The sequence below is a fragment of the Ciconia boyciana genome, chromosome 1 (genome assembly GCF_034638445.1).
Source record: "Ciconia boyciana chromosome 1, ASM3463844v1, whole genome shotgun sequence".
In the NCBI taxonomy this organism is placed as follows: Eukaryota; Metazoa; Chordata; class Aves; order Ciconiiformes; family Ciconiidae; genus Ciconia; species Ciconia boyciana.
The window spans coordinates 205,901,256-205,917,698 of NC_132934.1; the positions used below are offsets into that span (position 1 = coordinate 205,901,256).

The following is a 16,443-nucleotide window of genomic DNA, read 5'->3' on the forward strand; positions in this document are numbered from 1 at the left end:
ATATGTGTGGCTCTCAAAACAGTGTTTTTAAAACATTTTACATGTACATTATGATAATTTATATTTTATGGACATGTAAAGAAGTGATAGAGAAGTCGTGCCATCTTGTCTTCTATATATGACATATTAAGGGTTTATTAAAGAAACTTTTCTGTCCTGTACAGTTAGCAATCATTTTCTAATTACATTACTTAACTGGGCTGTTTCTGTTACTCAGCATCATGCTCCCACAACGAATTAAAGTGAGTGAAGAACAAACCATGGCATGCAATTACAAGAGAAACAAAACAGTTAAGATGTCCTGTATGTCTTCATATAGATTCCCTTACTACAGGTCAACTGTTCATTAAGTCTAGGACACATATTTGGCTTCCATTTTAACATTAATGTAAATCTTAAGGAAGAAAAACCCCAACCCCCAAACTTCAGTGTTCCTCTAAATCACTTTTGCTAGTAGAAGGAGAAGCATCAGGGTATTGGACAGTTCTACCTTCCAAGCAAGCCTAGCAGTTAGGAAGAAATGATAGTTATGTCCAGTGAATGTGAAATGTTATATTTGCCATCTCCAATTTCATACATATTAATCTCTACAAACTACTAATAGAAAGTACTGACTGATTAATACATTCTGCTTAGCTTAAGGGAGCGTGATGTTTGAAGGCATGACCTGTCCAGCTGTTGTTTTGGGAATACTGCGAGTGGCCAGCGCTTTGATAGGAACCAGCGAAACAGTCCTCCTTGTTCTCAAAGTGAGAGGAGAAATGTATCTTTCACCTGCACATTTGTGCTGGTTTTGTCTGGGATAGAGTTAATTTTCTTTATAGTAGCTAGTACGGGGCTATGTTTTGGATTTGTGCTGAAAACAGGGTTGATAATACAGAGATATTTTAGTTGTTGCTAAGTAGTGCTTATACTAAATCAAGGACTTTTCAGCTTCCCATGCTCTGCCAGGTGCACAAGAAGCTGGGAGGGGACACAGCTGGGACAGCTGACCCCAACTGACCAAAGGGCTATTCCACACCATATGATGTCATGCTCAGCATACAAAGCTGGAGAAGAAGAAGGAAGGGGGGGACATTTGGAGTGATGGCGTTTGTCTTCCCAAGTAATCGTTATGTGTGATGGAGCCCTGCTTTCCTGGAGATGGCTGAACACCTGCCTGCCTATGGGAAGGAGTGAATGAATTCCTTGCTTTGCTTTGCTTGCGTGCACGGCTTTTGCTTTACCTATTAAACTGTCTTTATCTCAACCCATGAGTTTTCTCACTTTTACTCTTCTGATTCTCTCCCCCATCCCACTGCAGGGGGAGTCAGTGAGTGGCTGGGTGGTGCTTAGCTGCTGGCTGGGGTTAAACCATGACAACATTGGTCTCTCCTGGAAGCAAATTATATAGCTTTCTATGCTAAAGTTGATTTGAAAAGTCAGACTTGAAAAAATATATCATAGAAAAAACCTGGATGTTACTTTACTGTTTAATACATACAGAACTATATTGATATTACAAATCATGGTCAGGAAGAAATCTCACCTGTAGTGACAGGTTAGCATGATGAAGTAGCATCCAGTCATGTCTAGAGAGAGATGGAGATTCAGAGATCTAAGTTCATGCAGGCTTCCTATGATTTTGAAGAAACTGGTAATGGCTAGATACACATAAATGCAGAAGTTCTCTAATGTTATGCACTGAAATGCCACTGTTAGGTGCCTGGATCCTGGGACTGAATCCACAGCCTTAAGATAACCTTGTGACCTTCATATATAAAGTTAGATATCTGTGAATTGCATTCACAAGAGCCAGCTTAGTAAACAGAGAGCCAGAGGGTATATGGATGCCTTCAAAACAGAATTTGCTGTGTCCTGCATGCAGATACCAGAGCCAATTGCCTGTAAACAAGCTAATGAGTATACCGATGGCAGGCCAGCCCAAACATAACAATCTTGTTATCATAACTAATTTGCCTGGAGAAGTCTACTCCTAACAATTCTGTACCTGAATGAGGTCATTTAGAGCCTGCCTCATTATTTCTGTGTATAATTTGTGCAGTATGGGCCTAACCAGGGGAGTTCTGACTAGAGAGCTACTGCACTTCAGTTGGACTTGGTTTCCTACTTGTAGTGGAGCTGCAGTCCAAAGCTGCAGTTTTAACGCAAATGCAGCTTTCAGATTCCTTTTGCAGACCCTGAGCAGTGAGAAGTGATTGGTTTGTGTTTACTTCCAAAGTGGTTTTCTCTGTATGTCCAAAGTACACACAAACAGCAGCACAAAAAACCTTAAAAAGCCATTATTTTCTGTGACTTTCTCCAGTTAATACGAGGACTAGGAAAGCTGTGTAGGAAGTAGAAGAACAGGGCAAAACCTCTTGGACCTTGGTAGAAAGAGTTTTGTTTCAGCAGCTTGCCAGTTTAGCAGCACACTATACAGACATCCAGAAGATGCATGTGAAGGACTGTGATCCCCAGAGCACTGGCATTAATCATTTTTGGTGACACATTTCTCATGAAAACTACAGTTTTATAACACTAAAGGGGAAGCATAAAAGATGCAGCCTATAACACAGCTTCCAAACGGGGTAAGATTAGCTTTGTCCTTTAGAAAGAGATAAAAAAAAGTTATAGTTTAACATCTGTACAGATGTTACATGTTGTGGAAAGATTATGTAGCAGTGCTCCCTCCAGACGGCAGCGTCCCTTTGAGGCAGGAGGGAGCACGCATCTGCCTTCCCTTGCGTGCATCAGCGCTGTTCTCATTCTAACAATGGGAATCGTCGTTCTCCATTAAGCTCATACTGAAAGCTTTGAATAAAAGCCTTAAAAAGCTCAGCTGAAAGTATTAATTCTGAGGGAAACATGTAAATCTGGATGAAATCTTCCATTCATTTTTAATCTCGCTATGGTAAACCTTGTAATTAAGATGATTAAATGACTGAATAAACCCCTATATTTACATCTTTTAGAATATCACAATGAAAAGCCATAATCCTGTTTATGGAAAAAAGCAGTAGAGGCCTTTTAAAATGGAGACATCAAACAAAGCTTGTTATTTACGCAGTTGGTAATTAATGAACCTCACTTAGCAAAGGTACCTAAGGGTTACATGTCTAGGAAACCCATCTTGGAGAAAAAACTCACGGGCAGTGAGGAAGAATCAAATTATATGCTTATGTAAGGAAAAAAAAAGGATAAAATGTTATGTTTATGGATGATCAAGTTATCCACTATTAATATATTTCACAAGGGGCAACTTAAGGATTTGCAACAAAAAAGTATTAGTGGAAAACCTTCTAGAGTAGACACATTAAAATGATACAGGACTCCCAATGAAGTCAGAGGCAGCATTTTTTTTGAGTGATCATCCAGGAAAAGCAGGAGGTGAGAATCTGCTGGTGGCTGTTTGTCATAAGGAATCTGCACAAAATCCTTTTTGCTGAACTTATTTTCCTTCACAATTCTGAAAAAGGGGATAGTGTCTCTCCCAAAAAACTCTCTCATTTTGCTGCTCAGCTATTTCTCAGAAAAAGTGACAATAACTTAACAAACTCATTTATTAAAACCAAGAAATAATTCTCTCTGAATCTGCACTGCAAATATTCTGAATATATTTCAGGTGTGCTTTTTTTTTCCTTATTCCCTCTGTAAAATATTTGGACAACAATCTAATGAAAACCTACATGAATAATCTATATAAATCACAAGTTTGTGCTTATTTGTTTGTTTATTGCATTACCTCTTGATAATATATCACAGCATTAATAAACAGAAATCAAGTCTGTATAGATATGAAACTTGTTTTCTGATTAAATTCTTGTCAGAAGAAATTGGTGTAGTATTTTTTCAGTCAGTGGTGCTTTGTAAAGACTTTCAGATTTTTCTAGAATTGTGTTCTGTAAGAATGGAATGTAGGCATTATTAAAACAAAAGTATTTACTTTATCTTCTATTTGAAAACATGTTAATAAACCTCTATCTCTTTTAATATAGTGTTCTTTCACTGTCATCTTTCTTTTCCCACAATGATATTGTCATTTTCTAAAAAGACTCAAACCTGAAATTCTTAGGCAAGTTTATAAGTAGTTATTGACTTTAGAGATTGAGGAATGGGGTTCTGTTGAAGGACGAATTGCTTACAAGGTTGTGGGGAATGATTAGGTTTGATATTGTATCATGGATTTATCTCCTGGGATAAGTAAGTGAAAATTATTTCTAAAGGTGCTGATCAATGTGAATAAACCAATATAGCAGAGCTTGCGGTATTCATCCACAAAAAATTCTCTGTCATCAAAAACACCCCCATAACTCATGGTCTTGTTAATGCTAGATGTTCACATATTTCAAACATGCTTTAAATAGTCTTTAGCTTAGATATATCCACTACAATAGCTTAATATTCACTTGAAAGTTTGTCTCCCAGGTGATTTTAAGGGTCAAAATTTCTTAGGACAATTTAGAAGAAAATACCATCTTTGCAAATCACACACAGAAACTAAAACAGAGTATCCAGAAACTGAATGCTTTAAAAAAAATAATTTAAAAATGTATTTTAGATGTTCCTGCACACAAATCCTTGAAGTTCCTCAGCTCTGCAAAAGAGTTTTGTAGCTGGAAGAGAAGTTCCATATTCGCTGCTTAATTTCAGAATTGAATACACACACTTCCCCCTTAAAGTTCTGCTTTTTCCAAAATTATTTATAACAAACTGACTCTGATCTGGCAGTCATCTTTCGTAATGTCTTGTACCTTATTGCCAGAGCTTCATGGAATGATTTATTGTTGAAATATCACCAGGTGTGGAATTTTTTGGAAGGCCCATGGAGGTAGCTCTTCTCCCCTTTCCCAGGAGACTCCAGCCACTGTACTAATAACATTTGCAGTCCCATTGAAGTACCACAAGGACTTACAGCCCCTCAGTACTTTGCAAATAGGGAGCTGGAGGGAAATTGCATGCGATTCTACATTAGGTGGTGAACAAAAGAAAGGGAGGCCAAGTCCCCTTCCCATTCAGATGAGGTTGTGTTTACATCTGCATATCAATGCAATTTTTCAGCTTTCAGTGATTACTCCTCTACACTGCAGAACCTTTCTTGGCATAGCTATGGTGACAAAATTATGCCAACAGGGGCTCAAAATATTTTTCTAGAAGTAATTTTCCTGCTGGCATAGCATACCAGTGCTCAAACAGTATAAACTAAACCAACTGAATGCTGTCTGTGAGCACAGTAGTTTCCACAGCAGGGGTTTTACTGGCCCACTGATGAAAATGAAAGATACCAGTTTTTCACCATCAAGGCAATGTGTGTATTACAGTAGAACATTGCATTGGAATTTGTCTAAATATAAGTTTAAAAGCGTAATTTTAGGGAAAAATTTATAAACAGTTTGATGACATATAATGTGCATTTTGTGGAATGATGGCTCTTACAAGGCGTATGACTACTTTGCTATTGATGCCCATCTATCCTTACACTCTCAGTTTGTTTGGGGAAATCAAATTCAGCTGTGGTGTTGAAACTATCTCTCACTTTTTCTGCCTACGTCTTTTCCCTCCCAGTTTACTTATCATAATAAAGCCTTAACATCACGCACTCAATTCCATCACATAGAAACTGTAGTGTTAACCTCAGAAATAGATTATAAAGGCAACCATAACAAAAGAATGTACTCAGAATAGGGACAAGCATAGTGATGGCCAGAAGATAACAAGTGTTAATTACATTGATAATTGTAATACAGCAATAACAATAATTCCAGAATAAATAGAAACTGAACACATTTCTCTAACAGAAACTCAGAGATTTTATTTTCTGCATCTCTTCCCTCTGCAATGTGACTTTTTCCAGGACTCAGATTTGGATGAACACCCCCCCCCCCCCTCAGAACACACCTCATTTCCCAAAGAGGAAAAGGATAGGCTATACTGCATCTCTTGAAAAACAAGATATTCTGTGTAGCATTGTGTCTCCAGGTGTTATATGGTATGCAAATAGAAAGACGTACTTAGCTATCTGCAGACATTGCAGGAGTGCCAGTTTGAAAAGCAAAAATGTAACCTCTCTGGAATACCTACACTTTCATTTGGGAATTCACAGGCATTTAATGGGATTTATGATATTTCTGACTTCTCGCAATGATGCAGTTGTACTGGAAACTTGGCTATACAGCACAAGGAAGCACTCAAAATCATGGCTGTACTACTGAAAACAAAAGACAATTTGTATTCAACAAATGTGTCTTGACACTGACATTTGGAACAATTTCTGAAGGCTTCTAAACTCTCAGAGAAATCTTCTGTGACCTCAAGGCAGCATATTCACCACCAGTAGCACAGAGACTATTGTTGTTATATTCAAGTTTTATACTGGGAATAAGACAATCTTGTAACAGAAATTCTGCTGCTATTCAGTGGCGTTTGCAGTATACAAGCTAAAATTACTCCTTTAGTACTCCAAAAACTGTCCTCAGAACAGTGGATATTCCCTTTTTGAAGTTCTGTGATCAAATACTCGTTGTATCTAAAATACTGAGCATCCAATAATGAGCATACCGTAAAGGACCAGTGTGCAAACAAGCTGCAGCCTACTGTACCTGGTGAATGAAGTGGAGGGGAGCACATCAGAACAACTCCTTGGCCTTCACGTACAGAGACAGCACTTCTTGTCCGACCGCTAAAATTCCCCAGATCTATCAAAAGAACAGAGCATTTTAGTTACATACCAAAGATTTTAAATTTTTTGGCTACTGTGACTTACATTTTATTTCCTCCTGTAAAGCTGACAGTTCCTTTTTTCATATCTTAATCTATAATAGGAGGGCCTTTAAAAATAAATCTATTTCCATTACAAAAAAATCCATGTTGCATCAGCACTTTATTACTCTTTTTAGTGCACTTGGATACAGTACCAAAGGAAAAGCAACAGACAATATATATACCATATACAAAAACATGTAATAGTGCTTTTATTTCTTTTTGCCATAGCCTGTTTGTTTTTTTTCACCAATAGAAGTGATTCATGCACTCTGAAAAAGAGAAATGGAAGTGGAGAGAACACCTTGGCTAACATCCAGACCGATGATGTTGCTAACATCATCTGGACAGTGCATGGCACCTTGTGATGAGAACAAGGGAAAATCAGCCACATCATTGGTTCTAAACCCAAATCTGGTCTACAGAACATTTATTATTCTTAAATACTTTCCTTCTGATTTCTCCGGTGTTATAAACACAATCCAGTTGTGGGTAAATATATTTTCCCTACAAAAGTTTCCCTCCAGCAGATGAATAAGGAACATTTAACTTTTTGTACAAAAACTTTTGAATAAGGCTCTAGGGCGTTGCTAAGAACAGTTCATTGTGTTTATTTAGAGACTCTCACCAGAAGATCCGATTACTCCATTTACCACAGGGAACACGACCTGGATTCACATTTGAGGTGGATAGCTGTGCTCTAGCATGCATATCTGTAGCAGAACAGATGTGACAGCTCAGTTTTGACATCAGACTGGTGCCTTCATCCATTCCTCAGTGCCAGCGATGCCATGTAAAGCCTTTATTCATTCACAGGTTTTCTAGAGATATTTCTCTGTGATGTGCATCAAGGGGAAGAGAGCTGCAATAAGGGTACCCAAAGATATCTTTGAAAAGGACACTGAAGCTTCAGCAGGGACTAAATGAGGATCTGAAATATGAATAGATGGGGCCAGTGGGAGCACCTCTCATTGACATTCAATGACCTATAGCTGTACCTGTTCATTTCTGCATACAGACCAAGGTGCTGGTATGAGCCAGACAGCACCGAACAGTTTGAATAGGTTGAGTAGAATTATTACTTTCCTAACTGCACTCAGCTGACAGTTCTCTGTCAGATGCTGAAGCTCCACATCTTACTCCATGCCTAGTAGTGCATAAAACTGAAGTTCAATGATTTTCAAAAGTAATATGAGTTGATCTTTGATGGATTTCATAATGTGTTTAGGTGCACTTTTTTAAGTAAAAAGAGACTTATAACCGTTCCAAATGTTTTTTCACATTTCTAAAAGATGTCTTGGGCATAGGCAGAAGCCTAAAATTTAAATGTATCTAAATTTGCACTGTCTCTGGTGAAAACAAATCAGTGTTCTCATTTCAACAATAGATAACATGTTTGAACAGAAAAAAGGTGGATGGGCTACAGTAGAATTTTAACAAATAATAGGGCAATATTCCTAAATTATACAAACTTTTGCTAGGCTATAGTTAATGAAATATTATATTGCATTTTAAAATAAGCCTACCATGGGTTATAATACAATCTGGTGTAATTTCACTTAAAAGCGTCACCTAGCGAATGTTACCTGATAGTATATTCTGCAGCAATGTAATTATTATTATTTTATGTCTAGAAAGTAGTGGGCTGGTATATCCCTGCATAATCAGTTGTTTTGGATGGGAGAACAGCTTGCAATGAAAAGTTTTCTTAGTTAAGAATGTCTGGATTTCACTTGCATGCAACTTTGGGTCTACAACTTTATGTATGCTTTGTGTTAAGTCCTGTATTTTTCTAAAAGGAAGCTGATATATCAACCAATATTGTCTGCAATCTATTGAGAAACGAATGCTTAGCTTTCATTTTGATGCACAATTTAGGAATACGATCATCTTTTTTAGAGCATTATAGCTGAGTCCTTGTAAAAACATTGTGTGTTTTTTTCAAGGCCAATTTTTCAGGCAAGAATGACACTGAATTTCCATTACATTGTTCTTGTAGCCTTCCTTCTCAAAAAAATGTGATGAATCTTCTCTGTATGGGTGTCCTAAAACATGCAGTTTGTTTTACTACTCAAATGCCTTCAAAGCTCCAGACTGTATGCACGAACAAACCTCAGTGAATTTCAAATGTGGACAAAACTTGAACTGGGGTGCCATGGCTTCAACATGTTTTGAGAAGGTGTTCTGAAACCAGAATAGCAACTCTGTGAGAAATACATAGGCCATTCCTCTGTGTATTGGAATAGATATTATCATAGCAGTACTTCCTTATCCAGAATTTGGAGGAAAAAACCAACCGATGTTGCAGACATCAGAAAAAGAGCTTTAATACTACTGACTACCTGAAACCCATACTGCAAGTCTGCTACATGCAATATAAAAGGAGATATATTTTTTTTTTTAGAAAACATTTGTATCAGGGAATCAAATAGCTGAATAAACGAAAATATTGTGAGTTCAATATTAAAAATTCATACCAGTGTGAGGAGAGATTCTCTGCAATTTAAAATCTCTGTGGGACAAGGAAGAAATCTTTTCTATTTCTAAAAAAAGTCTCTGAGATTTGTTTTCAGACTGTTTCTGCAATTTCTTGTAAGCCTGAAAATAAGTAATCAGAATTTTCAGAAACATTTTTATTTTTTTAAAAATTAAGAACTTCAGTCTTTTGATTTCAATTCCAAACTCAATTTGAAAGATTGAATTATTTTTAAAAAATCTTTAATTTTGGAAAATATTAATTATCTTGAAAAAACTTATAATTTACATATCTCTCCTGGAGGATAAAATATTTTAATTTTAGTGGAGATTCCTGTGTCTCCTAGGGTTATATATTTTCATCCTTGACATTAAGTTTTTAGTATCTGTGATGCACAACCTGGAAGCCAGTCAAGACAAAAAAAGGGAAATTTGTGACATCTCAGTTGTGACCTCTATAAGCAGAAGTAAAAGTTTTATAGTTTTTGCTATTTTTTTTCCTCAGGTGAATAAATGCTGTTTTCCAATTAGCTATAATAACTTCAGGATTTATTTTTCAAATTTCATGTTTTGTATGTGCACTGTGATGGAAAAATATTCTTTGTTTTTCTCCAAATGAAAAACAAGGAACTTTTTTAGTTAAAAATAAAAGTACTATGTGTGACTCAAGTTTCTATTTGTTCAAACCAATTAATTTCAAACTAAAGAAGGAAGGTAACAAAGAGCTTTGAATTTCAGCTCTTTTTGGCTATCTGTTTTTCTGAATTGGATTTCTTGTTAGCATACAGTCAAAAAAAGGATTAACAGGTACAAAGAAGGGATTTAGCTATAAAACAAATGAATGTAGGAAAGCTTAAAAGGAAGGAAAGGTGAAGGATCATGCTTGCAGTTCCCCCACGTTAAAATAGTAAGTCCAATATGGAAGAATCAAATGAAAGAGAAATTTAATTAATTTCCTGCAAATCTCAGACATTTCATATCTAGCCATATTGAAAGAAGAAAGACGGCTACTAAGAAAGTACTCAAAACCCTATCATTTTACTTTAAAAACTCTAAAAAAAATAGATTATAAAAGAAATTGTGGACACAATACAGCTTTAGTTTTTTAGGGGACTGTAACCTCTCACACAGCAATGTTGGCCATCAGTTCAGTATTCTTGCTGCAGTATAAACCTGTAACATGTGTGACATGTCAGACAGCCCCACACAGAATGAGTCTATCCTTCATATTATGATGATGTATATGGTTGATTGATAAGAAAATGCCTTTTTGTACTCCATAGGTGTTCATCTTATGCCCTGAAAGATTAGATTTCTTTACCTTTATCTCAGTGCTAGGGGCAAAGATGATACCTATTATATTATTTTCAAAGCAGTTCCTGGGGTTTTAGCTACATGACTTCCATACTCTTTAACAGGAGGCACAGCCTTGACCAATTTGAAAATGTATAGTTGTCAGTCACCATTTCTAATGTAAACATAGTGTTAGCAATATATATGCAAAACCTGCAAAGAACGTTTAGGATGGAGTGTGTGTGGCAGGAGTAGCTTTATTGCTAAAAAAATATTAAATTCAACAAATATTTTAAAGTGTCACTAGAGAACAACTTGTGACACAGGAGTGGTCTCCACTATGAAAGGGAAACAGTAGAGAAATTCCAGAGCTAGTGAAGACGCAAGACATTAAATCCAGTGGGTTTGGTGCAATGCTTTCTGGATGTCCTACTTATACTTCAAGTGTAATTAGCTCAGTGTAGTACTTGATCTTTGACAGAAGTTATAAGCTTGTGAAAAGCGTTCAGATCTCTGATCCAAAGCAGCTGCCAGGTAGTATGGCTGTCTCTGCAGTGGCTATCCCCATTCTTCTGAAAGGAGTTTCTTCTGAAGTACGGGTTTCTCAGAACACATATGTACGTATTGATGTGCATTGTGGAAGAACGACACTCACCACCACAAGAGTATCAGTTTAAATAAGACCCAACAGAAAACAAAACACTTCTGCAGAAGGTGAAAGGAGTAATGGAAAATAAATGAGAAAAATCTCAAGGCAGTCAAAGTAACAGAAAAGCTTTGCAGGACTAGCAACAAAATAAACAACTAAATAAAGGGGGAAATATACTGCCATTGACAGAAGGACTTGTTCAAAAGTTGGAGCAGTTTTTATCACTTAACAAACTTCCAATTTGCCTTCACTGTAGCTTGCCTTTTAGGCATGCACAGGAGGGATCATCCATTCTCTGTGTTCATCAGTTGGCTGCAGCTGATGGGGGCAACAGTGAAGGGGCAGGTTTTTGTGACCCAGACAACAGTCCACTGATGGTTGATATGAAATTAGGATCAAATTAAAAATGAAAAACAGATGTTGCTTTTATTTTAGGCAATTACAGCTTGGTAACCTAAGCATAGAAGCTGTGGAAGGCTCTGTAGTTCATTATCAGTGACTTAAACCAGCCAATTCAGTTTTAAAGTAGAAATTAGATTGGTGCAGAGAAACATCTTCTGCCAGCCCAATTCTGTGAGTTTAAACTATTTTATGTGCAAATTTATTATGGAGTTTAAAATGGACATCATGTGATATGTATTAAAATATTTAAAGACATATGCTGGAGATATCTAAAGTATAAAGGAGGTGATATTTTTTCTAATAAGGTAAAAATAGCTCACACAAGGTAAAATTGTTCTGTCAGGCCAAGGACAAACTTATGCATTGCATTGTCATTACAGAGAGGGTAGCCTTCCTCTCCTTGTATTTGAAAGACAAGGATAAGAAATAGACCTTGAGCTGGAATTGTAGCTCTTTAAAAAAGGTAAGATTTACAGGGGAAAGAATTTAATTAAAAATATGTTTTTCAAAATTCCATTGTAACCTAAATCAAAAACATGGTTTGACTGTACACTCTAAACAATGGGAAATACAAACGTTGTGTTTAATAGCCCATAAACATGGGCTATAGAAGAATGAAAGGTAGGTATTAAAAAGAAATTACATGTATGATTGTATGGGGAACTTTTAAATTGGATGAATTAAATACAATACTCACAGAATATCAGGATGTCCAAAGAAATTAATGGATCATTTTGTATCGACATACACCTATTTTCTAGGAATACCAGATTAAATAGGTGGAGTCGTATTATTAGAGTCACTCATTGGACCTAAGGTTAACTTCTTATACTGAAAACGTTAACTAGAAAAGGTGTGAAAGGAAGCTCAGACAAAAAGATTTCTGCCATGACAGAAACACCATCTCACCATAGTTAATGGGAAAGTATACATCTTGAACTTTTAAGAATCACATTACCATATGACTTCTAGGTGACAAAATAAGAGCAAGATTCAAGTACTTTAGAATGTATCATGCTTATTATCATTACTGCTGTTATTATTTATTACCAGAAAGCTTTTGAATCCTTCATGGATCATCAGTCTGGCATGACCAGAAAAAGGTAATTTTTTATCTCAAAGAAGTTACTATGCAAGTATATGACGAGACACAACAGAAAGAGAGAAAGTACAGAGAAGCATAGATGTATTCTAAGCCTGTACGCCAGCCACCCTGTGTCTCTGTACATCTGCAGACCCAGTGAAGTTTCAAGGAAAGGGGGTGGTTATACAGATGTTTTCAGGGAGTGCCAACCAAAGATGACAAGGAGCACAGGAGAAAGCTTAAAGATTCCTGCCTGAAAATGTAAAAAATTAAGAAAAGAAGACACAACACACTGTATTTTCTTATATTTAGATCAGCACCTTCCAGAATCTCTGTCAGATACTACGAAGCAGTTTTTTTCTCAGAAAAATAAAGAAGTCATTAAGGAATCTTTGAACAATGGTGGTCCTTGAGTGTGTCCTTGTAAAAAGAAAAGAATTTGCTTTCTACCATGCTGTCAGCATGAACTATAATGTATACACTATTGATTCATTAGCCTTGAACTAAATTTTCACTAGGAAATGCAGAGGAGTAGTTAACTAAAGAAACATTGTTTTTTCTGTCCTTAATAACATATTTTTATATATATGATTTTTATATATTATAACACTTCAAAAATACCTGGTCCTCTGCAGTCAGTAGTATTATCCTGTTTATTGTCCATCTTCATCTAGCTGTCTATGTCTAGCTGTTTTATCTTGTAAGTAGAGAACATCTTTTTGTACTTTCTACATTTCCTATGACAGAGAAGTCATGAATCCATAAATGCGGCTAATAGATGCTACCATAATACTACCATAATACTTAGCTTAAAAGTAATGATTAACTATTCTGGTGAAGATAAGAAATATATAGAACTATTTCCTAAAATGATTTATTGATTCTTGTATGAAATATAGCATAATAATTTTTCCTTTTTCATTTCCTTCACAAATTAGGTTATTATTTATAATTAATTAGTTCTTTTTAATTAGAACTTTTTATAAAAGGCAAAAACTAGAATTTGCCTCTATTTACTATGCCATACTTGTTAAAAGGGAATACTACTTTTCAATTAAAATATTCACTGTGATCCTACACAGATTTTATATAAAATATAAATTGATGTGCTTCTTCCACAGTTTTCTCTTGACCAGCTACTCATTTTTTTATATAATCTAACCGTTCATGGAAGGCTATCCCAGGAGTCTTATGTATATTGGGAGCTTTGAAGAATTTTTTTATTTTGTTACACCTAGTTTCAATACCATCAACAAATACCATTAGTATCATCAATAAAGCTTAATTCTTCCCAGAGCCTTGAAGAAGAAAGGGAATTTGTAGATACCAAAATCTCCCTGAACTTCACTAGGATTTCTGCAATCATAAATCCTGAAGTACTGGATCAAAGTGAATTAGAAGAAGAAATATTTACATGCAGAATAAAATAACAAGATTATGTTGAAAATTATGGAGCTGCTATATAATTCAACTTGCCATGTTAATTGCACGATGTCTGGGATGTTTGCGGTTAGAGTTGTTGATGGTTATGATTAATTAACTACAATCATTCTGTGTCTGTCAGGTTTCATCTACTCTCACAAGAATTATTTCAGCATGCTTCTCAGCTGTCTTTCATATCTGCATACTGCAATATCAAGGCAAAACACAGAACCAAGTGGAAATATTATAGGTAAGACTTTTTCATCCTTTCATTCCCTTCATGATCTGTCATTTAGGAGCAACAGCTAAAACCAAACAAATAAACAACCACCCTTAAGTAACCAATAAGAGGAAAGATTTTCAAATACAGTTGCCAACATTTAATCACCAAAATAAAGTGGGTCAATAAATGGTAATATTTCCAGAGCTTCTGAGCAAACAGATTTTCACTTGAGTAATATATGCAATGTATTTTTTTGTAAACACATTGTTTTACATAATGCTATCTGCATCTTGAGAAACACACATTTCTATTTGCATCCTTTTTAATACACCTTCCTGGCACTGAGTGGTATACTAACCTGTATGAATTCTGTATACGTGATATTGATAATTCTACTTTCTTAGTTCTTTCCTTTGTACTTATCAGTGCTTCTTCCCTTTTCTTTGTTTGCTCTTTTAGTCACTTTTTTCAACTAAATTAATTCCAAACATTCAAGGGTATATTGCGAACACCATTTAATTTGTTGTAACTTTCTTCAACTAGATGTGACTTTTCCTTCCTTTAATTAGTGACTAAAGATAGCAATGCCAGTTAGGATTTTGCATGATTAAACATGGAATGACTAGCACAGTACACTTTCTTATCATACAATGTCATATAAAATTGACAGCGATTAATCTCCTCCCTATAGTTTATTGGAAAATCACTACATAGGTGTTGTGGTTCAAGGAGGCATATATGTAACAGTGTTAGTAATACAGATTAAAAAACTTTTCTGACCACTCTGTGTGAACAAGTCATTAAGGATAAAATATTCTGTATTTCATTGAGCTAATTCATAGTAGAGAGTAAAACATTGCTTATATATATTTAATACTTTTAGTTCATGGGTTCTGGTCCCAAAGATAACATAATGGCTTCACTTCCATATGTACAGGACAATGTTGCAAACGTTTGCCTCAAGGATCCTTTCTCCTACATCTCTTAAGTTCAACCTCCGGCTTTGCCAAAGCTGCAATTTATCAGAAGAAAGGGTATAAACAGTTAAGAAATATGAAATTATTCTCATCAGGGAAAAGTGGCAAAGGAAGTAAGCTTTCCCAGGCTTAGAAGAGTGTGCTGAGCTCACCTAAATTAAAATCTTTACAACTTCCACAGCTTCTGCATTCAAGGCTATCTTGCTTCTTTTATACTACACTGACAGAATACCACTGTATTTCCATGACTTGTTTCATCTGACCTAGTTTAGATATCTAATTTAAGAACAGATTAATCCTACCCAAGAATTGATTATTTCTCTTTACTGACTACAAAGGGGACCTAGATTTACAAATTCAGGCAAAAACTTTTTTAACTTCATGGATATTTTTATTCAGTGGCATAAATCCAGCAAAGGTGGTACAGACAAAGACTCTGCAAAAAATAAAAGAAAAGCTTGCCCTACCAGCGTAGCTATTCTGAGGATAACAATGTAGAGATGTTTGATAATGTTTTGGTTGTTATTATTTTTTTTCTGACTAAATGATATTTTGCGTAAATGGAGGTTTTGTTTCAGAATTGCAAGTTATATGTGCATGAACTAGGACAAATATAATATCTGAGAACTGCTGTTCAGATCTAAGGCTTGGAGAATGGCATGACTGTCCAGATTACAGTAACAGCTGGAGGCTTGCAGACACCATTTCTGTAAGGTATGACATATCCAATTCTGACTCCACTCTAGACAAGTCATTTCACAGGGTTGACTTTTCACTAGACTATTGTGTATAAATGCCTCTATACTTCACTTCTGGTCTGTCATAAAGAAAAGGTCATAATCTCCCAGAAATTATTTATTTGCTCTTCTCTAAGAGTTGTGGTGCCCAATATGACCTACAAGTCAATTGTGACAAGATAACTAAGTGCTTGGACACATCCAAGGAGTAAATCTAGAAGACCTTGGTCTTAGCTGAACAGCTCAACTGGAAATGAAGGCCTTACAAACAGAGTGTTTCCTAGGTAGCAGCTGGTTGTTACATATGATGCCAGGTAATGTTTTTAATAAGGCAGTTTGTATTGGAGCATGTTATTCTGCTTAATATCAAGGTGATACAAGTCACTGCAAATCACAGTTTAGGATATAAGCATGTAATTGAACACCTAAGAGTCATCGAAGAT

At 35.8% G+C, this 16,443-nt stretch overlaps 1 protein-coding gene across 1 annotated transcript in view; it reads right to left on the reverse strand.

The window, feature by feature from the left end:
- Positions 1-16,443, reverse strand: part of CNTN5 (contactin 5) — a 270,290-nt gene that overhangs the window by 196,681 nt on the left and 57,166 nt on the right. Inside the window, exon 5 of the mRNA XM_072858415.1 lies at positions 6,579-6,674. Within this exon, the coding sequence (XP_072714516.1) occupies positions 6,579-6,674 (96 nt within the window). The remainder of the gene's footprint in view (positions 1-6,578; positions 6,675-16,443) is intronic.